Source organism: Hippocampus comes, unplaced genomic scaffold (assembly GCF_001891065.2).
Source record: "Hippocampus comes isolate QL1 unplaced genomic scaffold, H_comes_QL1_v1.1 scaffold18, whole genome shotgun sequence".
NCBI lineage: Eukaryota > Metazoa > Chordata > Actinopteri > Syngnathiformes > Syngnathidae > Hippocampus > Hippocampus comes.
The window spans coordinates 352,621-378,173 of NW_017805014.1; the positions used below are offsets into that span (position 1 = coordinate 352,621).

A 25,553-nucleotide genomic window follows, 5' to 3' on the forward strand; every position below is an offset into this window, starting at 1 on the left:
TCTGCTCTCTCTCCCCACCCCCCCCCCCCCCAATCATTCCCCTGTTTCCCTTTATTGGGTACTCGTTTGGATTTGAATCACAGTGTTTACTGTCTGTCAATGTCAGGCTGACAGGTTTGAGAGAGGATACCCCAACGACGACGGCCCTGAAACCCCAACGTGGCTGGGCCCGGACACCTTGATTGACATCTTGCTCATCAGAAGATAAAATGGCACGGCTTGACCTTTCCAATGCTGCCTCTTCCCGGCTTCTCGAAAAACATATTTACACTGGCTTTTCCCCTCCATCATAATGTTTGAGGTCAGGCGCGGTTGTCGTGGTGACTTGCGTGCGTCCAAGTTAATGCGGCTGCCAAAGAGTGACTGTTAGTCAAATTTCCGAAGCGGAAGTTTGAGGGAATGCGCGGCGATGACCCGGTCTGTTTAAAAATGGAAATGAATTCAGTCCTAAGCAATTGTGCTTGAGTGACAGGCCTGGCGAAGGGCCTTGATTCCCCCCACAGCGCCATCGCCCCATCTTTAAGTCAACCTCATACATAAAAACCCCCACCAATTAGGAGTTCGTCAGGCGTGCCCGCCGCTCCCTGGATTATGATTCCATAATTGAGTGTGCCAGAGGTCATTGTGCGCTAACTCCCTCTCCCCGGGTGGGGTGGGCGGGGTCACCGGCTCGCTAACGGGAGGTGAAGGCTCTCTAATGGATGGCGGCTCCACACAAAAAAAAAAAATACAAATTAAAAATTGCCTGCCAATGGCTATGATTGGCCACATAAGCTGTTATATTGTGACTCTACACGCGTTCTAACGGCTGGAATTTCATCCGAGGATGACACCCCCGATTATTATTGTTGCTCTCAGGAGTAACTACCGCCACATTGAGCGTGAGTGGGGGGGGGAGGCTCACATCAAACCTTCGGCTATTATTTATTTTATTTCAAGCGGCCCAGTGGACGAGTGTTTAGCGCATTGACCTCACGGTGTGTAGGTACCGGGTTCGATTCCAGCTCCGGCCTTCCTGTGTGGAGTTTGCATGTTCTCCCCGGGCCTGCGTGGGTTTTCTCCGGGTACTCCAGTTTCCTCCTACATTCCAAAAACATGCATGGCAGGCTGATTCAACACTCCAAATTGTCCCTAGGTGTGAGTGTGATCGCGGATGGTTGTTCATTTCTGTGTGCCCTGCGATTGGCTGGCAACCGGTTCAGGGTGTTCCCCGCCAACTGCCCGAAGACAGCTGGTTTAGGCTCCAGCATGCCCCATGACTCTTGTGAGGATAAAGCAGATCAGAAAATAGATGGATGTGATTTCAAATTGTTGTCAAGCAGCCTAATCCTTGGCCGTGTCAGCCACTGATTGAGGTCATTTAAGTGGACGCCAAAGTGCTGCCATCCAATCCAAATATGGACACTGGATGAATTATTCACTCGACCACCCCCGTAACCCTTTTCTTTGCCTGAGGGTACGTTCAATATGAAGTCTCTTCCTCCGTTAGAATGGCGTAGGCTTTACTTCCACAATCCCGACCATCTTTTTAAACCACATGCATGGATGTTTTAAACCGACAGCGCCGTGTGCTTCTGTGAGGTACAACACACCACAACAGCGCAACGCAGTCGAGTACAACAGTTCAGTTGTCTTCGGGTCGTAAGGACCAGAGACAAGCCTTTCACTTGGGCTTCCATGCCCGCTGCTGGGAGGCTCCCTGAGGCACCGTTGCTGGAAAAACACAACGCATGGCCTTTGGTCTCTCAGATGAATATGCTTGGACTTGCCAAAGAGTCACTTTCGCACTCTGGCCTTTCTCTTTCGTCCGAGTTATTTGCTTTTGTCTCTTCTCGCAGTAGTAGCAGCCAGACCGAGTCATTATCAGAAACCGAGAAGCCGGTACGAACCCTCCCACACGGTTCGCACCTTTCTCAACACTTGTTACACTTACATTTTCATGACCATGAAACGGCGGTTTAAAAGGCGTAGTGTCAGTTACAAGATGCATTGTATTATTGGAGGCGGGCATGGTAAAACCTACGCTAGCTTAAAAATATGGTCGCGCGCATGCACGTTAGCGTATGTTTTTACATTACATTTGAACGATGTTCTCAGTTTTTGAATGGTCTGAGTGGCAGCAGTGCACTATTTCGGCGTATTTCTGAACGCAACCGCGATGAGGGAATGGGGATTGGAGGGGGGGTGGCATTGCGCTCTAATAATCATGGTGTCAGTTTTTGTGAAACAAATCCCCCAAAAAAATCATAAATAATGAAAGAAAAAAAAAACATTTTTTGTGTGTGGCCTGACTTAGAGGAAGTAGTACGAAAACTTGCAAAATAGTGAAGTAAAATACAACACATGGTAAAATCAGTGTTGTGCAAGCTTTTGTATCGCTCAAAGTTTCCAAAAAAAAAAAAAAAAGACAGGATCTCAAAAAGGTGAAAAAAAAAGAGAACTCCATGACAAAAATAAGTTTAGTGACCCATAAAGTCATCACTCATTAAAAATTGCTGTTGACCAGCGCCATCATCTCTGGTGAGTGTGATATATTTTATTTGCGTTTTAATGTTTTCGTCATGTTCAATAAATATTGATTGTAAACCGTTCCAGTTGGTGTACATGGCACGGTTGTCTGCTGTCTAATTGCATATTTGCATAATACTGACATGATGGTGGCGGTATTAAGTGGATTAAGTCGGGTATAGCCCAATTGAAGGCCTGGACCACTGATCAATGTGGCTCACAGTTAGCAAAAAAAACACGCTGCAGGCGTGTGTGTGTGTGTGTGTGTGTGTGTGTGTGTGTGTGTGTGTGTGTGTGTATGTGTATTCGCAAACCTTTTCCAGCTGTGTCATTTCAATGTGTGCTGGGGGGCTTAAAGGCCATAAGTGGGAGGAGTGTTTGTATTCTAATCCAAACTGTAATTTATGGGCAGCCACTGGGCCATGGATGAAACCCTCCAAGGAGGAGGCAAAACCTTTTCCGCGCCTGTTTACGAATCAGGTCACTCGGCGCGCTTTGCTACGACACACAAAGTGTACGAATGGCAAAGCATTGGGCTGGTCCCGGCGGGCTCCGACAAGCGCACCTGGCTAGCTTTGGTATTAGCATCCGGCGCATGTGGCTGATTTGTTTTGGGAGGGCGGCATTCAGTTAGAAGCTTCCGCTGACCGATACGATCAAAACTATAAATGATCATTCGTTGGTTATTGATAGCCAGAGTGGCAGGTAAAGGAGACGGCTCGCCACTCCGAAAATGATCAGAAAAGGATATCCTTCGTCGTGGGAAGTCGCTAACAGGCTATTGTTGAGAAACACGACTCGGGCAGTCATTGGCGCCTCGCAAAAGAAACATATGACCATGGCTTTGTTCCATTTATGACTTTAGCTGGCGAATATCTTTGAAGACCGGATTGTTTTAATAATGCACAAAACGGCAAAGCCGCCTGCTCGCAAAGATGCGCGCGGTTGCCTCGATGGTAGTTAAAGGAGCAGAGAGCAGCCACCGGCTAATCTCATGTGGCATTTAGTAAATCTCATCCCCTCTGATGGTGTTATCTTGGAGGCTGGCTGCTGTAATTATCATAATCTGATATCATCTCAAGATTTAACCATCGTTTTTTGTTTGAAAACTCTTTCTCGGTGGAATGTAAATTCAGTGTGCCGTCGCTGCCACAGTTTTTACATTTTTTTTTTTTTTTTTTAATCTGAGCGCTCACTTTAGACACGAGGATGATGAAGTAGTGTGAAAGAAATTGATAGTCAGGAGTTTCGTACCGTACATGTCATCAAGGCCGCGTAATTGGAGGTGACGTGACGCCAGTTCCGTTTTGCTGGCGTGTCAGGGACAAAATGCGGAGTCGTTGGAAAAGTGGGAAAACGTTGAGAATGCTCTGCACAGGAGTGAACAGATACCGATGTTGTACGTCTGTCCTCGGACTTGTAAAAATGCGCCAATGCCGCGACATCAGGAAGCAAACGATTGGCACCGTCTGTCAGCCGCGCTCAGCCGTGCCTACCCGTCACATTCTGGTGAAGGCTTAGTTGATGACCTCCTCATTGTCACGCTCGCAACGGGCAACATCACGACCGCGTGAATCCGCTCTGCCTTCAGCATCCAACCTCGACTTGTGTCACATGGCCTTTGCCTGTGCCTGCGGCTGTTTGCGCAACCTCTCTCTCCCCTCTCCCCCCCCCACACGACCACCAAGTTCTGCCTTAGCACGTTTCTTTGCCTGTCCCCGTGGCTGTTGTGTATTTTGCTTCAAAGAAGTGTTCAGTTCCTCTCCTGCTCTGTGGGCATTGTGGCTTCGGACGACGAGGAAGTGTGAGCAACCTTGACACCAAGATAAATTCCCAAATTCCCAATTAAAGTCTCAACTATAAATTCACTCGCTCTGTATCCGGGTTTTGAAGTCACCTGTCACAGATGAACGTGTCATGATCTTGCCTCAAGCTGTTTATTTATCACTCACAAAGTTTACAGAAAAAAAAAAAACTAACTAAAGAGAATGACACGTATTTTTAAGCAAACACGTAGCTTTATCTCGCAATTGTCTGCTCATTCTAGCTTCATGCGAACACAACGCAAAACACTGTAGACGTTCACAAACTCACAAACTCTTGTATCTACTTCATTTTTCTGTTTCGTTCACGTTAGGGGCCGGTATGGCTGTTACTCGTCGCGGCATGGGTGGGTGTGTCTGTGCGTGCATGTATATTTGTGTGTGTATGCAATCGCTGGGGTCGGCTGCTTGAAAAGTCGATCTTGGATCCAAAAAGGCTGGAATGAACCGTGAAATAATGAGTATTGGAACTCAAACTGCCGTTTGAGTTCCAATACTCAACAGATATAGAAAGAATCTAGATAAAAGGCATATCTTTCGCTCTACCCTGCGAAAGAAAAAGAATGATATTCATGCACCTTTTCCACAACGTACTTCTATTTGGGTGAAATGTTTGCCACGGTCAATATAAGTTTGTGTTTTGAAAGACAATATTTTATTGAAACATTTTCATTAACCCGAAGTAATGTACTGTTACTCAATCGACCCCCCCCCCCAAAAAGTGCAATTGTCGTGTCATCACGAGGATGGATCATTGTCGACAACTTTCCTTCTAGATCAAAGCAATCATGATTTTTAATGATGAATCGTGTGTGTATGGATATGTTTTATAGTTCGGCAGCAGTCCCAATTAACAATAATAAAAAAAAAATAAAAAAAGTTCTAATGTGAAGCAGTAATTAGAAAAGGCAACTTCATTAGTGAGTGACAGCAGCAGGTGATAAGACGGGGGAATACTGCGCAGCCACTGATGCCTGAAACTCATTATCTGCCACGCACGCCTTAATTATTTTGCACCCGTCGGAGCTTTAAGCTGCAGTTCCCCTTTTCGCAATTGATCGCAGCGGCGCCTTTGCTTTCCGCTTTGGGGAGGTGGTTGGCCTGGGGATGAAAGTGATGGGGTAGAAGAAGGGTGGATGCCCGGGGGTGGGGGGGTGGGGGGGATTTGTGCCGTAATGACCGTCTTGGCGCGTTGGCCTTTGATGTAAAGCAGATGCGGCGATCTATATTTGCTTTCATTGTGCGCTCGCCTCACTGGAGGCTGACGCGCCCCGTTTGATATTTTCATATGACTGACGTCGCTCGCCGACGTCTCCTTCCGCTCGCGGCTTATTATCGCGGCGCCTAAATACAAAACGTCCGCCTGGATTGCAGCGCTTGCGCACGAGCGGATTGGAGAGAGACGAATTAAGAGAGGAAGTGGCCACTCGAACCTCACTCTGGAGATGCTCGCCGAGCGATAGCGCGCGGCGCGGGAAGTGGGGAGAAGAAAATTGGAATGCAAAGAGTGACAGGGAGGCATCGCGGGGCGGGTGGGCGCCAGGGGGTTTGCGCTCGCGTGGGCCCGTCTCACGACTCCGAAAACAGAGCGGATCGCGGTGATTGAGAGAAGAGGTGAGATTATCTGTGATTAAGGTGTGCTTGCGCGCGGATCAGAGTGAGGGGAGGCAGCGGAGAACGAGTCGGCGGGCGGCACGACGCATGTCAAACAGCCTCAGGTGTAGCAAGCGGCAGTAAAAATGAAATCCCTCAATTTGGGGGAAAGTGGATGTCCGCAGTCCGCCGTAAGAGCGCCAAAACTTTAGCTCCATTTGTTAAATCATGCGACGTGATTCCCAAACGAATATTTTCGACGGCTAATGCGTCAAAATAGAAGCGACGCCTCTTTAGCAGAAGCCCGGTCCATCCTGGTCTCCAAAGAGTAGGCGCTGTGTGTGCTGTTACAGCACAATTAATTATCTTGTCATCCCTCGGTGCCCGCTAAATTAAAAAGCAGGGCGTGCTTGTCATATTCCATCAGTGGCGTGTTTCATAATTACAAAAATACCACCAAAAAAATCAAAAACTGCATGTCTCTTCACGTGTTTCCTACGGCTAAATGCACAGGATCGCGTGGAGATCAAAAGCGGGAGATCAAGGAATACACCGTGTGGAGTTACACTGGCGTTTGCTGGTCTTTTTAATTGTGATCGTCACTGTCGAGGGATGCAATGTGGTGCTGAAACACCAAAACTCAAATCTGTTTCTTTCCCCCCGCTGATCATATCACTCTGAACACAGCCCTCGCCCTGCCTTCGGATCAAAGCTTCACTCTTACCATGACCGCACTTGTATCAAATCACCTTTCATTGTTGAAATGAATGGCCATGCTATTCATCCTTACCAGATAGCCACAAAGCACCGCCCCCCCCCCTCCAAAGAAATTACTGCCCCCCCCTCCAAAGAAATTACTGCATTTTATCATTTTTTTAAAAAAATGGCACTCAATGGTATTGCGCTGTCAAGGATGGCTTGACTACACCGGGGCTATTTTTTTTTTTGTGTGTGTTTGTTTGTTTCATTGGGACAGTGCACATTAATCAACACAAGAATAAATAGAGTTCCAACTAGAGCCAATTTCGCTGATGAAAAAAAAAAAAACTGGTGCTCACCTGGGCACCGACTGGCACTAGCACAAGCGCAGTTAAAAAGGCCAACAGAGCAATTCAAGCACCAATACTTTGAAGTAAGTTTGTGGAAGTGTCATCGAAATAAAGAACCAGAGCCCCGTCAGGAATGCGTATTGCCCCAGTTAAGCCCCTCCAGCCTTTTATTTGATTTATAAATGCGTTTATCACCCCTCCCATAGAATGCATCAGTCCAGCCCTCCCCGCCACCCATTAAGCTCAAAGAGAAAAAAAACAAAAAAAAAAAAACTCCTGGAGCAGTCCTTGTGAATTGTGTGGTTGGCAGTCGATGCCCACCCTCGGGTAAGATAAGATAAGATAAGAAAACCTTTATTTGTCTCCCAATGGAGAAATTCCCAATTTACAGCAGCAAAATTATGAAAGGGAGAAAGTAGAAGACAAAAAGTAGATATAAATAAATGTAAAATATAAATATAAGCATATTAATAATGGATGAGTGGGGGTGAGTCCAGGTTTTCAGGACCGTCAATTCAATAGTCTGACAGCAGTCGGCAGGAACGAGCGGGTGGTCTGCTTTGATTTCAACTCATCTAATTTGACCCTATGACATGGAGAGAATCAAATATTACCTTGTTTAGCTACAGAAGAGGAATAATATCTGATGAACAGCTCTCAGTCGAGACTTTATGAGAGCTGGGGTTGTTGATAAAGTGCACAAAGTCGAGTTGGGACCGGAGCCTGTCCCGGGATCCGTTTGGGCAACATCGTGTTGACGAGTCATCGATTTTACCCGGAGAAAAGATTGTCGAAAGTACAATGTCCTTCTGTTGACTTCAAAGGTAAGCAAGAGCGCAACCCGAGCGAGACTAATTGTGGCTATTTGGCGATAAGTGGCTCTCATCAGAGGTCCTGATAGACCGCTCCGAGCTTGGCAGGGACTCTAAATTATATGTGCATTTGCTCTTCTCATTTAGCATTTAATTGTATTTCCAGTGCCCTCAGAGACCAGCGCCATTTTTTTTTAAAGCCCCATAGCCATGGTTTTATGGTTATGATTATGTCTTTGGAATACAAACAACGTTATTATTCCCCGTGGGGCTCCATCTGACATGTTGGGGGTGGCCGGAAAGCGAGGACATGGTGATGGAGGGCGCGTGCAGGCTAAGAAATGCAAAATGTCAATCGTCAGTGAGTGAGCAGCATAGTGTTGAGGGGGGGGCGGCGGGGAGTGGGGGGAGTAGCGCAGCTAAAGTGACTCTATTCCTCCCCTCGTGCTCGAATTAGCTCGTAAATTTGATGCCGTAGCCTTTTTATAATGCAGCACGGTCACATTTGATGCGAGAATCCTGACGCTGGCCTCTAATAAACAAAAGCGATGTGAAACACCTGCCGTATTTTGTGTGTGTGGGGGGGGGGGGCAATCAGCAGTTACAAACACCAATAAACCCCCACCCTTCGTTTTTTGTTTGTTTTTTTTATTCCCTTCATCCGAGTGTCCTCCATCGCTGACCTAAAAAATGAGAAGCGGTGATAATTGAGGGGAAAAACATTACGCAAGCAAAAAAAAAATGGATTCTGCATAAAGAGCTGCAATGGGCATTTGTATTTGACAACAGTACCTCGAGCGAGTCTTTGGTGGCCTCGCTGATGACCACCGTTGTTCAAAAACATATTCTTTTCATCTCCCGGCTGAAAGAGCAAAAATATTAATTGCGAATGTCTGAAACGTTGATGTCGTCCCGCTATCACATCCTCTTGGGCGCGTTGCGCTACAAATATTTGAACATGAAGGAAGCACCCCAGCACTCCCAAACTAGGTCATCACACTGTGGAGGGATTCGGAGTGTTACATAGGGGCTACATTCTACGTTGTCTCTGAAATGCAAAAAGGCTGGAAAAAAAAAAAAAAAGGCAAAATGTTTTCGAACTCGTAAAAATGCTCCAATTCGACCAAACGAAAACATCTTCAACCAGCTTGTCGTATGTGTTGTTTACCCGTTTATATGCCAGCGGTAGTGTACCGAAAACAAACTAGTTATTATGACTTTGAATCTGATTTTCATCTTCGTTACATTTTTTTTTTTTTTTTTTTTTTTTTTTTTACACAGTACTGCTACTCAACTGTAAAGTAAACCTTGTTAGCTGGTCGAATGCCACGCCCCTCTGCTAGTTAGAATGAATTGTAATGTGCAGCTGGCGGTTTTCAAAAGAGGGAGGATGCAAACAGCTGTTGGTGCTCTTCGAATTCCTTCAAAACCGGAATCAAAAGCACATTCTTGGCACAGCGGCCAGTAGCCTCAACTGACACCGTCGCTGAACACCGCAATGGCTAATGCCGTAGGCATCTGTAAAATCCCGTGTATAATACGCTTTTTCCCCTCAAAAAATATGATCTGAAATTGGCGGTAGTGAAATACACGGGTGTTAATACGACATAAAAAAAATGTCCACGTTTTTTAGTAGGCGGCACGGTGGTCGACTGGTTAGCATGTCTGCCTCACACTGCAGGTTTCGATTCTGGCTCCGGCCTTCCTGTGTGGAGTTTGCATGTTCTTTCCGTGCCTGCGTGGGTTTTCTCCGGGTACTACATGTAAGACATGCATGGCAGGTTAATGGAACACTGGAATTGTCCCAAGGGTGTGAGTGTGAGCTCGAATGGTTGTTCGTCTATTTGTGCCCTGCGGTTGGCTGGCAACCAGTTCAGGGTGTACCCAGCGTAATGCCCAAAGACAGCTGGGATAGCCCCCAGCACGCCTGCGGCCCTCATGAGGAGGAGCGGATCAGAAAATGTACAGAAAATAAACCTTACCCCACCAAATAATATGTGGACATCATATTTTGAAGTTGTTCCTGGCAGCGCGTCACGACTCGCGGCGTAACGGCTGACTTGACTCGTTTTCCAGACTTTGAGGTAATGCTGTCACAAACTGTTGCTATTTCCTGCCGCCTTTAACGACACAACGGCGTCCTGGAATAACATTCAAATAATGATTAAAGGCGCGAAAAAATATCGTTAAGTCTGCTGACAGCGTATTGTACGGCGCCTGTTGCCAGTGTTTAGCGGCCGCCGCGCTAGTGGCTAGCAGCACTGTTGTCGGATTACTTTTCGAAGGCAGTTTATAAGAAGTAAATGACTGCACAGTTTGATGCCGACAGCCTGACATAGTTGCCGTTCCGACGGATCACTGTTCACTGTAACAAGCCAGGCTTACTCCAATGTGCTGTTTTTGCTATTGTCTTATGGGAGCATTAAAAACACGCCCTTGCACAGATGCGATCAGATGATAACGGATACCAGCAAAGTGGGGTATTATACATGGGTACAGAGAAGAAAAAAAAACAACTTTTTAAGGTTGATTATAGGGGTGTGTATTATACACGCATGAATATCATAAACAGGATTTGACAGTAGATCCTCAAATGTTCACGTCTCCATCACTCAACAGATGAGACCAACTTTTCGAAAGATTCACCGTAATAGTTACTCGACCGTTGAATGCGTGGAATCTAACCCCCGTGATAAACGAGAGATGACTGGACCACATTACAATCTCGAGGTGGTCCCTCTTGTTGTCATCATCGGTTCTGAGGCCAGGTGGGCTAAGGATTTCAGGGGTGGATGTGCAGTCACTGGAAAGGCCAGACGTGCATCTCATATTTTCTAAACTTGCTTTTCTCAGTCCAGTATATGACAATGGTGAAAGTGCCGTGTCTTTGTCTCCAAGATTTTCAGGGCTTATATAGCAACTGTATACTGGCTTTGCCGAAAAAGAATAACTGCTGTTGTCATGGCAACCCCGCATCACTTTCTACTTTCGATCATAATCGGTGGATTCTTCTGGCAGCGAGTGCCTAACATTGCTGTCCGCAATGTCTTACGCGCTGCTCCCAAACACTTTTCAACCCTGCTTTGTCTTGCATGATTGACTTTGTGTAAAGGACGCTGGCCGGCTATTATGGGCTCTCAAGATAGCGAGGCCATGGCTAAGTATGACAAATGAGCGCCATGCTTATCATCGCTGGAATGTTTGTACATTGTGGAGAGGCGGCGAGCAACTCGCATCGTCTTCTCTTCTGTATTCCTCCTGCCTTGAACGCAACCACAACAAGGTAAGCGACTATTTTGCCACCCTTTTCCCTGATTTCGTTCTCGTTGCGGTCCAGGGCATGCCGATGTGGGCTGTGGGGGTGGGGGTGGGGGGATCGGGGGGAGTTAAAGAGCGTAAAGACAGACAGATGAGCGCGAAGGAGAGTCGGAGGGAAGCTCTGTTGCCGCAAGGGCCCGAGCGGGCAGTTTCGGTGGCGCTACCCCCGCTATCTCTCCCGCGTTAAACATACTGGCCTGAAATCTGCACTAAGCCGCGAGCCTCACTCTGTGCAATCCGCTTACCCTCCAATAGCTTCAAATTAGCGCTCTGCCTTTTCACTCTTCGCCGGTGGCGAGCGGAGGAGAAAGATTTTTTTTTTTTTTAATTAACTTTCCTGAAGGGTTGTCCTCGCACTGAAACTTTCGATAGGACGATGCAGCTGAGCGAGCCTTCGACCAGACATGAAATGCGTCACTCAATTTTTTTTTTTTTTTTTTTCCTTTTAAACGACTTCATAACCTCTTCCAAATCCTTTCATGTGCACTTAAGCAGACAGCAAACAGCAACTCAGCCAGATTCGGGGATGTTTTATTTACAGCGGCAAGAAAGTGCTCATTTGCATTTCTTTCGACAAATCGTCAAAGTGCTCACACCAGATGTAATTGCAACTGAAAGTTTCCATGCCTGATGATTAGCCCTCCAGTCGGTCCGGTGGTCGAGCAAGCTAGAGAAACGTCAGGAAGTGAAAAGCGCTGTCAACGGCGACATCCGGCTGAGCGTAAAGGAGTCAGGAGGCGGTGATTTATGGACGCGTGGGGAGCGAGGGACACCATACCGAATGCATATCACGCGTGATTTTTTCTTTTTTTTTTTTGCATAATATAACAATATTATACAAGTTAGGGGGCAAACATTTGAAATGAAAAAGGGAGTGGGCGGGCCGTAAATTGAGTGGCGTGACGTGTTCAGGCACATTTATCGTGGGTGCCTTTTTGCTCCCTTGTCTTCACTTGGCCAGCTTGGATTTGGGGCACAAAATGACTGTCATCGCAGTCGCACTGCTCTGAGAAAGTATATTGACCTTAATATTTTCCATCGAGACAGTAATCATCAAGCACGAGATTTTCTCCTGCAGTGCAGACTCAATTGCATCACCCATTTCACCCCAATTTGTTGTTTTTTGTTGTTGTTTTTAGAACTACTTTTTGCACCCTGCTCACCCTTTTTCGCTCTGTTTTTGGAGAGCCAAGACTTTGCGTTTCTTATTAAGGCCAATCTTTGTCATTGCTTTGCCTCCTCTGCTTCCTCTCAAAGAATTGCATTAATAAATGCGCTGTTGGAGCATCACTATGAGGTTGCGGTAATCAAAACGTGAGTGTTACCGTCTCGTGTCAGATCGAGCGGGCATACCCGATGTTGTCGGCCTCTTAAGTGTATTGTTTGCATCTCAAACTACGCACCGAGGCCGAAATCAGCAGGAAGCTGCAGGGACTTTTCAAAATGTTATCATGTTAGGCCATAGTTGCTGGTTAAATTAACCATGGCGGGAGCAACTAATGAGATTAAGGGGTAGTTTTCGCCTTTTGGCTTCTTGTAAGCTGCTGTGTTTTCGCTTTGCCTTCATAATGGAGCATCACACTATGTACTGTGTGTCAAAAGTCACTCTTTGGATTGTTGGGAAAAGCCTTAAATGGGGTTGTTGGAATGCCATGCGAGCCAGAATAGTGGATGGCCGTGACCCATTGATTATTCGTAATTGTTGTGGATAATAAGACAGACGGTGATGAGTCAACGTCTGGTCTTTCCTTCACACACAGCGCACGCATGTATAAATAAACACTTGGAGGTGGCCCACCACGAGGTAGGGCGGGATGGAGTGGGAGATTGACAGGCGGATCGGCGCAGCGTCTTCTGTGATGCGGATTTTGTATCGGTCTGTCGTGGTGAGATCTACGTTTCTACCCTCAACTATGGTGACAAATGGAGAGCAACCAATCCGCATGCCATGCGTGGTTTTGGAATGTGGGAGGAAACCAGAGTACCCGGAGAAAACCCACACAGGCACGAGGAGAACATGCAAACTCCACATCGGCAGGCCGGGGGCCCAGAATCCAAACCTGCAACTCTGCGCTGTGAGGTAGACGTGCTCACCAGTTGATCATCCTGCCACCACTTTCATGTCGCTCCTTCAATTGTTTTGGAATTCCTTAAAATGCTGGAAAATCAGCGATGAAAGGGAAGTTTTGTCCCCCTCCTCTTCATTTCTCGCTTCTCCTTATTTTAAGCGGCGCGCTTCGAGCCCACATGAGGAAATTGCTTCCTCAGACAAATGTCAAAACTAAATGTCACATTTATTTTCATGTACGGCAGTCAGTGTTGACAATGCTTTGCATTATTTCTCCGCAGTTGACATTTCTAACTTTTTTAGCCGACATTTAAAAGGAAAACAAAATAGAGGACAATCCTTCAATGTTAGTTAACGCATTCAACTAGACTGTACTGGACCACTACCTCCCTGCCGAGCCTTTTTTGAAAGCTGCAGCCCTCCTGCTCAGTCCTCTTGATTTTAATTTTTAAATGGACTCCGTCTCCTGGCTGCATGCTCCTCTGCTGGTGTTCCAGAGCTGGGCAGATTGTTTTTCACCACACCGCTGGGTACCTCATTAGAAAAGAAAGGCTTCACCCGCCCCCGAGAGAAGAGCCTCTTCGCAGAGCGCAGTCACCGTCCGCGTCGGCAAAGTACGGGGACGAGAGATGGAGGGCGTCGTTTCCCTTTTCCCAGCTGTCCGTCTCAACTCGGATTCCCAAGGTCTTTCCCCTTCTCCATCTTGTCAGGAACAGCCGAGAGGAAATAAGGAGCAAAATGTCAGCCCGTTCCCAACATGGTGACTTGGCGCCTGCTGTCAAGTGCCATGCGCAACATGAATGACAAATATCTCTCGTTCGGCCGCTGCCTTCGTCTTCCAGCCTGGACACAGCTTTTGTTTTCCTCAAAGCAGCAGTCCTTCACTTTCACGTTACATTTCATGGTGTGCTTTTCTTGAACTTTGCAGTAATTGCCAGCCAACAAAAAAAAAAATCATAATAATTCCACTCCAGTACTGGAAGCGCTCGATTTTTCTCTTTTCACCTGTTTTCACTGCTCTTGTTGCTTTCATGCATCTTGTCGGAGCTCATGCCCAGTGCGGGAGCTCCCAAAGCGCGTCGTGCGCGGAGGATTATCTGGTCTTCCCCTTCATCTTCATCGCCTCACGCGAGAAGCTAATGCTTCTTGACATCTGTGAAACTTTTCTAAATCTGTTGACTGCAAGTGATGGGGAAGAAAAAAGGGGGGCACAGGGAGTACGACAGCGCTTGATCTTATTTGTTTTGGTTTTGTGCGCCGGGTGTCGAAAACCAAAACTTTTTGGTGGCGCTAACCGTAAAATTGTTGTCTCTGTTCAAGATAGCCACGAAAAAGCGCTGTACTTTGGTTTTTGCCGTTGAAGCAGCAACGCTCGAACGGCTGCCATGTTTGTGTGCGTTGGGGAAGCGCCGATTGTACTCTTATCTGCTCGCGACCGTTGACAATACGCGATATGAATGCGCTTTGCTTACCTCCGAACGGCAAGCTGAGCGAGCGCTCGCCGACATCGCCCATCTTATCATCCTCGCGGAACGCGCTTGTATTTCTTTTGTACTCGAATGAGCGTTCGGATTATGTCATCAGACGCGAGAAGTGAGACTCGCTCTTTTTCAGTACTGATCAAACGCTGTTCCCGCACGAAACTTGAGCTGTCATGACATTTAAGAAGCGTAAATTGTCGCGGCTTTTTCTACGGCTCTGATCCGACCGTTAAAGGAGGAATCTTGGCGGTTGGACTCTGTCCCACAAGTCTGCCAGGTGGGAGACGTGTGCTAACTGCCCTTCAACTCACTCAATGCCAAACATTTGCATTGATTGTGACATCGAAACTACCAAATGAAAAAAAAGATGCTGAAGTTGATTCTCCCATTTTCCTCTTCTCTTGTCATCAGCAGTCGAACATAGATAAGTTTTATGAAATTCTGCCTCTTTGCTCAAAATTTGGAAAAAAAAAAACAAACAAACCGTGACTTTGATGCTAATAGTTTTGCTAACATCTGAACAATGGTTTCAGTGTGTAAAGTCAGCTTATTCAACATTAAAGAATGACATTTGGTCAACCATTAGTGGCTCTTGATGCGACAATCTAGTCATCAGATTTCCAAGATTGTTGTTGTCATTTTTTTTTTTCATTTTGGCACATGCATACTCATTTTCGAAAGACATTCTCATATCTATGTTCCCGGTTCAAATGTATGCTTTGGATTGTCCGACTTAAAGTCTGCTGGCTGTTGCTGCGGCAATTTAAATTTAAAAGGTGAGCGGATGAGGCCCATCTCAACCCCTCCCAATGAAAACAAACAAAAAAAAAAAAAAAATAGAAAAACATCAAACCAAAGAGCTCAACCTGGGCACCGGACGACGTCAGTCATTCTTAGCATTTAACGAGTTAAAAGTCCACTTTCTTCTCCCCTTAATTGACGGCACATGCCAGCGTCGCATCAGAACAAGCACCTTGCTGTCTTCCCATTTGAGCGCACGCCAGCGCTCATTAGGGCCCGTTTTCAGCGCTCGTGCACTGGCGGCAGAACCCTCGCACATAATAGTCGGTTGTGGAACAGCCGTAGAGACAAACATGGGCCAGAGGGGGTGAAGGTTAAAGGAGGTGAGAAAATGAGAGGAAGTGAGGGAGGAGGCTAGCATAGCGGACACGCGCTGACTAGCCTTTCGTGAAAAAGTTTTGGCTATGGAGAAGGCGCGTAGCAAATCTCTCTCTCTCTCGCTGTCCTCGTCCTCATGTTTGGATGTTTTGTCTGCCCCACAGCATTGGTTCAGCTTGATTTGTCTTTCAACGAAGAGCTCTCAGCAGAGTCCAGATAGTTAGTTATTTATTTGGACTCAGGCTTCTCTCCGTGGCCCCTTTGTATCAGATATCAGCACAGCGGCAGGCCACCCACACTGGCATCCAGGAATCCCTTGGGCTCCGCACAATGAGCAAGGAGAGATAAGAGGAGTACAATCAACTGGATTTTATTCACTCGGGACATTTCGCACTAGTCGCCACGACCATATGAACTGCGGTCTTTTTACTTCGCTGCTACAAGTCCATCAAACCTGAGGAAACGCATATGTTGGCTTTCCACCGGCGCAAGATGAATCCCAACCGGGCTGATCTGACACTGCGCACACATCGCCTACGCCGTCTTAGGTATTCACTTTGCGCATTGGCAACAGATATGTTCGTCTTTCATCTCCCCTCTTGATCCGCATCGGCTTTTTGATGTGGAAGACCACAGTCCTGGGGACTGACAACCAAGTTCTCACTCTCTGGAAGAGGCTTCGCAGAGATCCCCCAACCAATCCGATTTTTTTTTGCATTTGTCTGTTCTCCGTTTCCCCTTCATCTGTGCTGTAAACTCTTATTCTGCCAAACGCTCTGAGGCACAATCTGTTCATTTCATCAAAGCAGAGCAGATTGAGAGTAAACTGCGTTGCTCTAACCTGCGATCTCTGGGGCTTCGTTTCTGACTCGCCTAAGATTAGCCTCGGACAAAGTCATTGTGCAAGGTGTCAGTTAATGCGCTCTTAATTCGAACCCAAGGTCCGTTACAGCGACGCGGAGTTTGCCGTCTTTCATACGGTTTTGGCAAAGTTGACAGCATTTGAGAGGATGGGGCCATTGGTCAGCACGGCGATGCGGAACCAGAAGAAGAAATCTTACTATTGAAATATTTCTGCAAGTGTTGTCAGTCTTGGCCGTTGGATTGGCATGCTATTAAAAAAAATTCATTGGAAGTGTGCGTGAGTCTGTTGCTTGTAATGGCGAGTACCTCGCGGTCTCAGAGCCTCCTCTTCAGCATGCGTGCATTAGCGGTAGCATGTTAGCGCTAATACTTTGTCGTCGACATGCGTGTTGAAGGATCGTGCAAATGAGTGCACATCTTGGGGATGAAAACAGAAGTAGCCAAGTGTGATGTTTTTATTGAGTATGGCAAGAAAAAAAATGGCGTTTACGTGTTGCATTTGCATTGGACTTCATCGCTGTCGTGATTGTGAGCTCGTCATAACCGCTACTGATATGCATTCATTTCGTTTCCCCAAATCTGTGAGGGGGAAATCATCATCGAAAAATGAATCTCGCAGTCTCCGGCACAGCGGGAAACATTGATTTGTCTGGTCGATGGCGCTGGAGCTAATTGAACTGGAGCAATAAATATTTCGACCGTTTTTGGCCGGTGGAGGCAGTTGGAGTCGTGGTGGGTGTGAAATCTCCATCATTATTCTCCCAAAAGGCCAGCACGGTTAGACTAAAGGTCAGACGGATCTATACTTGCTTCATTTCCAAGCCGATGCAGCACAAGTTCACTTTGAAATTGCGTTCCGTCAAGTCTTTATGGAAGAAAGGCAGATTGCTGTCCTTCATGTTACCTAAACACCATGGATATATCACCTACATCTATGCTCTCATTCTTTCATGAACGCATACGGGATTCAGTTTTAATGAGAAAAGTAGCACACAACAATTGTATGACGGAAGTACTGCAAATAGACGTCTGTACAGCTTAGACAACCGGCTCGTCTCAGCCCCCAGGAGAGGATAAAGAATATATGCCTGTGATTACTCTTGTATTGAATGTATACATATGTCACTGCCAAAATTTTCTCCAACTTCCCATCCGTCTGAGCCTCCCTGAGCGTTCCTTGGACCACGGTGTGTGTGTGTGTGTGTGTGTGTGTGTGTGTGTGTGTGTGTGTGTGTGTGTGTGTGTGTGTGTGTGTGTGTGTGTGTGTGTGTGTGTGTGAGAATGGATGTGTCAAACTAAAGTCGCACAACTGTGTATCCACCCTCGGTCGCACAACTGAAACTGCAAGGGAAGCGGGAATGGTGTGGTGTCCCGTTTGTAGGTTAAACTGGGGTGGAAATGAGGCAATGAGTGAAGAAAGCTAAGAGGGAACATTGGTCACTGCCCATATGTTCAAAAATCAGATACTTCAAGGATTATGTATATGATTCCCATCATGTGTTAGCATTAGCATTAAGCTACCATACTAAAGGCTAAACTTTGTGGTTGTTTTAGGCACACAATGTGCAATTCCCCTTGGTTGCTTGTTTACGTACATGTGTTCTTGCCAAAAGATGGCACTTCCATCTATTTCGAGACCAACCCTCATCCTCACTGGAGAATTAATTATGTTTTATTGCTCATTGATTACTGCGCAGAAACTCCTACTCTTATCAGTTGGAGGAATCGCAAGTAAGGTTCGTTTGTTTGTTGACCAGCCATCTTGCATAGTTAGTCTGTTCTGAAATACTCGAGCGACGGCACCGCAGGGAATTTCTTTGGTGGAAGGAAGATCTTTATCTTTGGCTCCGCCTCCTCTTCCAAGCGTAAGGTGGGTGTTGTCAGAAGCCGAGCAGCAGGTGTTTTACCGGCAGAGAACAAGTGACACATGGATGCTCCCATCAGACACTACTCATTGGGGATGTCACGCTTCATTAAGAAGCAAACACACACACACACATATGATCATAACGTCGCAGGGGGGCAAAAATCATCCGAACAAAGCAGGTGGTTGGACGCAGGGAGGCAACGGGATGCCAATTCCTGTTTCCCTCCTAGCAAAAGTGATAATGCTGAAGAGGAAGACACACACACACTCACACACATGCACAAAACAGTGACTGTGACAGGCACGGGACATTTGGCAGATGTCGCGCATGCAGGGTGTTAATTGACAAAATTGACTTCCCTGTCGGTGCTCAGCACGTTACAAGTGGCATATGCGCAAGACTTACTTTCAGCCCACTGACACGTTTGTGTGGATAGCGACTCGAAATTGGGCAAAATGTAGCAGTTGGTCCGAGAAAATTTGTAAAACGTAGCTTCAGAAAACGTGCATTGAAAACAACCCAACAATTTACGAATGCCCCGGCTAGCTTAATGCTAACATGTAAATCGGAAACAACATAGACGCGTAAACCATGAGCATCGCCATTAGCATCGCTAGTTGTGGTGTGATAACCCTTCGGATATTTGACTGTTGTTGGCCGGCATTTGCCAGTACTCACAGGCGTAGCTACTTTATAAAAGACTAATCGCTTATTGAGTGGCGCATTTGTCTGCATAACTGTATTTAACTGCCCCCACCACCACAGTCGCCAAGACGGGCACAATCGATGGAGCGGCGCAATGATTTGAATTGAAGCATTAACTCAGGATGCACAACAACAAATTTAACTCAAATGACAAATGTGGAAGGTTAAAAAAAAAAAAAAAGTGGGCGGAGTAATATATGCCAAGAAAGTTGTTGTCGGATAACATACACGATGTGCTCTTCATCATTTCTACACTGATAATGCCGCTTCAGTCGTTCTGCCTTTTTCGGACCTTTTTTTTTTTGTCCTCCTCCTCCTCTTCCGTCTGCAATGTTTGTCATTTTTGTTTTATTTTCCCCGTTCCGCGCACGTCCACCCTGCTGTTTGCTCCCGCACCGTCACGTCCCCACTTGCTGGCTGCTTTCGCACCTTGTTGCCTTTCATCATCCTCTCCTGCATGACTGCCCTCCTCTGGCACCTCCTCTCCCCCGCCCCCTCCCTGCTTGGAAGCCCCCGCTGTCATGCTGCGATAATTAGTCAGCGCTGAAATAATACAGCCGCCGGAGAATAACAAGAGGCCAGCAAAGGGCTGAGCCGCGGCGGGATTGGAGGAGGACGGCGAGGAGGAAGAAGAAGAGCGCTCCGGAGAGGGGGCGGGGAGGTGTATCAGCGCCTTTTCAATTGCTATCAGACAAACGTTGGATCGGGGAAAGTGTCAGGTAGCCGTGGATGTCGGCGGGTCCGTTGTTTGATGGTCTACTGGCCCTGCGGCGATCCCAGCCAGTTCCGTTGCGCTCTGATTGCAGCCCACCGAGGAGATGTCAAGGATGCGTGTTTCCTTGATGCGGTTAAGTTTCGGAGCTTATTTTCCGAGCAACCCCAACAACTCCCGTGATATTCATTAGAGCGCAGCAACAATTTTTATAGCTGAAACGGTCAACTTTCTCTTTCAGTTTCAGAAGGAAATGGGTGGAATTTTAAGGGTCAGTTGTCATGTCGTCAATTCGGAAATCATGACACAGAAATACACCAAAAGCAAGTACAGCCATACCTCGGTTTTCAAACGTCTCTGTTCTCGACCAAATTGGCTTTCGACCAGAAAATTCCAGATTTTTACGCCTCGGATTACAACCGAAAATCAGTTTTCGACCAAACTAAGCGAACCCGAATACGGCACTCGACTCCTCTCGGCTGTAGACGAGGAAGTGACGCTTCCTCGTGTAATGGGAAACACGGTTTCGGATTTCGAACAAATCGGTTTTCGAATAGCCTTCTGGAACGGATTCTGGTCGAAAACCGAGGTATGACTGTATGGTGGTCACGGCGGTGCCGCGACTCCGCTTCCTGTCTTAGCGACATCGTCGCAGCGTTGCCACTGTTGAGTCGCTTTTGAATGTGTGTGAAATCTGTGGACCGAGCTCGTTAAGGCTCAGGATGGTGGAGTTCCTTCCGCGGCGAGATTGAAGAAAACGTGTGCCGTCGACGTTAAGACGCGCCGGTCTCGCCGCCAGCGCCGTCAAGGGCACAAAGTATGTCTGCGCGGTGCTGCTCGAACGCAGCTTGACGTCAACGCCGGCCTCGCAGCAGCCGCGTGGCCGGATTACCGATTCAAAGAGCAAACTTGCGATGGAATTTCTTTGCAGATCAGAAATTGTACTTCAATCCCTTGCATATTCACACTTCTCCATTCACACCATCGCCTATTCATGTTTTTTTTGTCCTCTTTCTGAAACGTCCTACGGCGTAACAGATGCCTTGAAAGGCCTCTTTCAATAGGAAAGTGTCGAGGAAGTATGTTGAAGTGACACACCTTGACTGAAAGATGAGTTCTATACGGAGGGTAAATTGAGCCCAGGTTGCGACTGGAGAGGAAGTCTCAGAGAGTCTTTGATAAATGATTGTGGAGCATTTTTCTTCCAAAACAAATCATCTTTACGCCATTTATTTTCAAGGTTAATGAGTGGAAATGTACGCTGATTCTTCATATCGTTCCACTTGCCGTTGCTCCGGCCGGACATACTGAAAAGTGGAGGAGATCTCGCTCTCCTTGGAAGGGACTTTGCTTCCCCACTTGCTTACGGTTCTTTTAGCGTGGAGCACCAGCGGGTGTTTTTTCGGCCTGGCGGCTTTCCTCTTCCCGTTGCAGGTTGTAATCCAAGACGAGTCGAAGGGCGATGTTTGATTCCTCCCCAAGGGTGTGCCCTATCCAGTTGCTGGATCTGCATCTTGCTTGAATGACCCTTGGTAGCCTTTTGACATTTCACAGCCATACGGCAGGACAGTCTTAACATCGGCGTTGAAGATCCGCAGCTTGGTGCTGTCGGGAGAATGTTGAACGCTACCCGTGCTTTTCTGACGCCTGCCTCTGTGGTCCCGTTGCTCTCCAAGTAGGTCGAGTGCTCACACCCTCAACGATCTGAGGGTGACCGGCTCATGCGTTTTGAATTTGAACCTCGCGGTCTTGATTTTAGAGCTCGACTAGGCGAGCGTGAGGTGGTCTGCGAAATCCAGAGCCACTGGATCCCTGTCTGTTGACTTACGGTTGTTCTTCTCGCGGTGCAGTCAATGGCCATCGAGAAAATCAAAGCCTGAGTGACCTCGGAGATTCTGAAGCACTTCCTATCCGAGTTGTCAAATGTTTTGAGTTTTTTTTTTTCCTGCAGTCTAATTAACACGTGTAATTGAGTGTTATGATTCATGGGTTTCACAAAACCGATTTTCAACTACAGGTGAGCATCAATCATGATTCTATTTCGGGGGGGGGGGATTTGCCATATTGCCGGATTTTGTGTGTGTTCGCTCTATTGTAAATGTTCCTTGTTTGTGCTCCGTGTCTTTCAGCTGGGACAACATACATCTTCGGCCGAGGTGGAGCCCTCATCACATACACGTGGCCGCCCAACGACCGGCCGAGCACACGGGCAGACCGGCTGGCGGTGGGCTTCAGCACGCAGCTGAAGGAGGCCATCTTGGTCAGGGTGGAAAGCGCCAAGGGACTGGGCGACTACCTGGAGCTGCACGTAGTAAGAACAAGCCTTCATGTTGTTGATGAGTGCTTTTTTTTGACTGGAAACCTGCACCTGCTATGGCCACTTGGGGGCCTGTTGTCTGTTGAAATCATTGGTGAATAGGTTTTTAAAATGTTCCAAGGTACAACTAACCTCGGATTACGAGCTCATGTACAGTTGTCGACAATCGCGGGCAAGTCTGCCATCATGCACCTTTTTTTTTTTTCAGACATGAGGTAATAGGGTGCAGATAGATTCAATCTGTGGAAATTACTGCGGGGGGTTACTTTTAGCGGCATTTATGTATTCCTCTTGTGCAACCCTGGCAGTCGCGGGCAAGTCTGCCACCATGCACTTTTTTTTTTTTTTTTTTTTTTTTCAGAAATGGGGTAATAGGGGGCAGATAGATTGAATCTGTGGAAAGTACTGCGGGGGTTACTTTTTGCGGCATTTATGTATTCCTCTTGTGCAACCCTGGCAGGAGTCCAGACTTATTAACACCTCGTTCCATGCCCAGCAATTAGTCTTGTTCATCTGCCTTCATCGCTTTCATATGTTACGCTTAAAGGTCATTCAAAAAGCAGCGCTAATGACAACTTGAAATGACAATTAGAGGGAGAGATGGCAGTCACATTAAATGCACCGGCTCGGATTGTCTCTTTGACCCCTGATGGGAGCATCAAGGCCAATTTTTATGCCGGGTAATAAATAATACTTCGCCCAGACTCTAATGGGGAACGTCAACTGGAGACGTTGCGAGCGTGGCTCAAGTGAGTTATCACTTGTGTTTAGAACACAACTTTTTCTTCTGATTGGTATGAGAAAAAAAATGGCGTGTGAAAATATAGGTGAGGTGCCGTTTTTTTATCTTCCCTCGTTAGTCATTCATTCGCCTCCCTCCCTGTTTTACAGGGAGCGCGTCCACCGTCAAACGTCAGCGGCTCGTTTATCCCCTCGCTCCCTCCTGCCGCTCAGTCTTCCACACACGAGCGCCTCGAATGTGGCAGCCCGCCTCCTCTGCTCCCACCGCAATTACGTTTCATTTGCCGCCGTTCCTCCTGAGCCATTCCCTAAATGACTCCTTCCAGCCGGCGCCGGGTGTTTAGGTCCTCTTAATTATGCTGCACTTCTCTTTTAAAAGCACCAGTGACTTGCAGCCAGAGCAACCCAACCTCCCGAGGCTTCTACCCGGAGCGGCTTGGGAAGAAAACTAGCCATCTGCATTGTTAGAGTAGCGCGGGGGCGTCAACTTCTTGGCGGTATTTTTACGCCGATTTTAAAAAAAAAAGGCTTTAGCATGTTTGATCGTTTTTCTCCCTGATTGACGAGAGACAGCAAACGTAAGAATGTTCCGTTAGCATGCTAAGCTCACTAAGGAGGATTCCTTTGAATCGCAATTGGAGGCACTTTTAAAAAAAAAAGGCTTTAGCATGTTTGATCGTTTTTCTCCTTGATTGACAAGAGAGACAGCAAACGTAAGAATATTCCGTTAGCATGCTAAGCTCACCAAGGAGGATTCCTTTGAATCGCAATTGGAGGCACTTTTTGAAGGTGCATGCTCGAAGCTCGGTCAGAATCAAAGTGTTAGCAAGCCATCAACAAACGTGCTCCAAAGTTGCCCGGTGTCCATGGATCATCTGTCGAAAGCCTTGACTGAAGGTGACAAACACGAAGGATCAGAAGTCAAATCAGAAGGAACATCCCCGGCATCAGTTATAAACCGTGGGCCGAAAAACATACCGTGCCTTTTAGCCTCTGGGTTGCCATGGTTGCCGGGATCATAGAGTCAGCGTATTATTAGTCTGCTGGTTTTAGTCCAATGACAAGTCACGTAAGTGCTTCTCGGCTGTCGGTGACGCCTACGGACTGCAGTCCACTTGTAGTCTGGAGAGGCTGTGTTACCTCAAAGATGGATCCCTTTCCCGCAGCGATCGAAATATGAGTACGGGTGTGCACAGCTGATCGTAGCACGCCACAGCGAAAGAATTTCTCTCATCTTCTTCCGATACCTTTTGTCCTCTTTCCTGCCACTCTCTCTTTCCTTTGCCCTCCATTGACCTGACACAGGGATGCTCGTACGTCATCAGAGTGCTTGTGTCAAGCCCAGAGTGGCCCATCCAGGAGCGGGCGTAAAAATTCACGCAATGCCGGGCCGCCAGCAGACTCGATTGACCCCCTTGATACTCTGCCAAAATGTATTAATATGAACTACATTCTTAACAATAACATTTTGAATTGATTTGAATGCAAATTTGAAACAAAGCTGTCCTTAGAAAAGACAATTTGAAATTAATTTGTCGGTGTGTAAATGGAACGATGGGACAGTCACGGGCTTTGTAAACCCCCTAAAAAAAGCATCAAACAAAATCTAACAAACGAAGGTATGCCCATGATACAAGGTGAAGAGAGAAGCAAGCGCTAATCCTCTTAATTCCTACTAAGATCGCTTTCTGTTTTGGAGATATTGATATTACTGACCTACTGGGAGCTGCACACACCTCTCATCACACCACGCTGCCACAATTGTGACTGCACAAACAAGTTGGCATGTCACTGTGGATGAGTGTGATTTGAAATTGGACCGGCAAATTGGTACCGTTGTAAAATCCAGCTTATTTCATTTTAGGCAGATGGAGAAAGTAAAGCCTCTCCTTTCTCAAGAGCACTCTGAAACAGTCATTCATCCCTTCGTCACTGTAGTGCACTTGACTTTGGAGTCAGCCAGTCCTCCATGAAGCGTCTCCAGTTGGTCCAGAATGCTGCTGATGGCCTCTTGGCTGGAACTCGTAAGAGGGAGCACATAACTCCAACTCTGGCATCCCTTCATTTTCTTCATTTTAGAGTTCTTTTCAAGATCCTGTTATTTGTTTTCAAATCTTGAAATGGCCTCGCTCCATCTTACCTCTCTGAGCTCCTCCGTCTGTGGACCAGACACTATTTTAGGTACCGAGAACTAAGCGGAGGCTTCGAGGGGAAAACTCATTTTTATTCTTTGGCTTTTGACTCAACATGAGACTTGATTTTTAGTTTGACCGTTTTTGTGTTTTCTACTATCTTGGTTATTCATGTATTCTGTTATTGCTTGTGGTTGTATTATTTTTGCTCCATCTACAGCACTTTGTCTACAGCAGTGGTTGTTTTAAAGTGCTCTAGAAATACAGTTGAGTCCAATCGTAATCATGTCTTCTGACTATTGCTCACCAATGGAATTATTTGGAGAATAAGCTGTGGTGAAAAATGCGAGAGAGAAAAAAAATGACTGCAATTTTGGAATCAACATGCAAATTTATGTTTTAATCAGCACAAAAATCTAACTTCACAGACCCCCCCCGCCCCC

General features: G+C 46.8%; 1 protein-coding gene across 8 annotated transcripts in view; it reads left to right on the forward strand.

The window, feature by feature from the left end:
* The window catches only part of nrxn2b (neurexin 2b), a 285,878-nt gene that overhangs the window by 216,155 nt on the left and 44,170 nt on the right, over positions 1-25,553 (forward strand). For all 8 annotated transcript variants that reach the window (XM_019863281.1, XM_019863279.1, XM_019863275.1 and 5 more), the window contains one exon: positions 22,050-22,231. In XM_019863281.1, the coding sequence (XP_019718840.1) occupies positions 22,050-22,231 (182 nt within the window). The remainder of the gene's footprint in view (positions 1-22,049; positions 22,232-25,553) is intronic.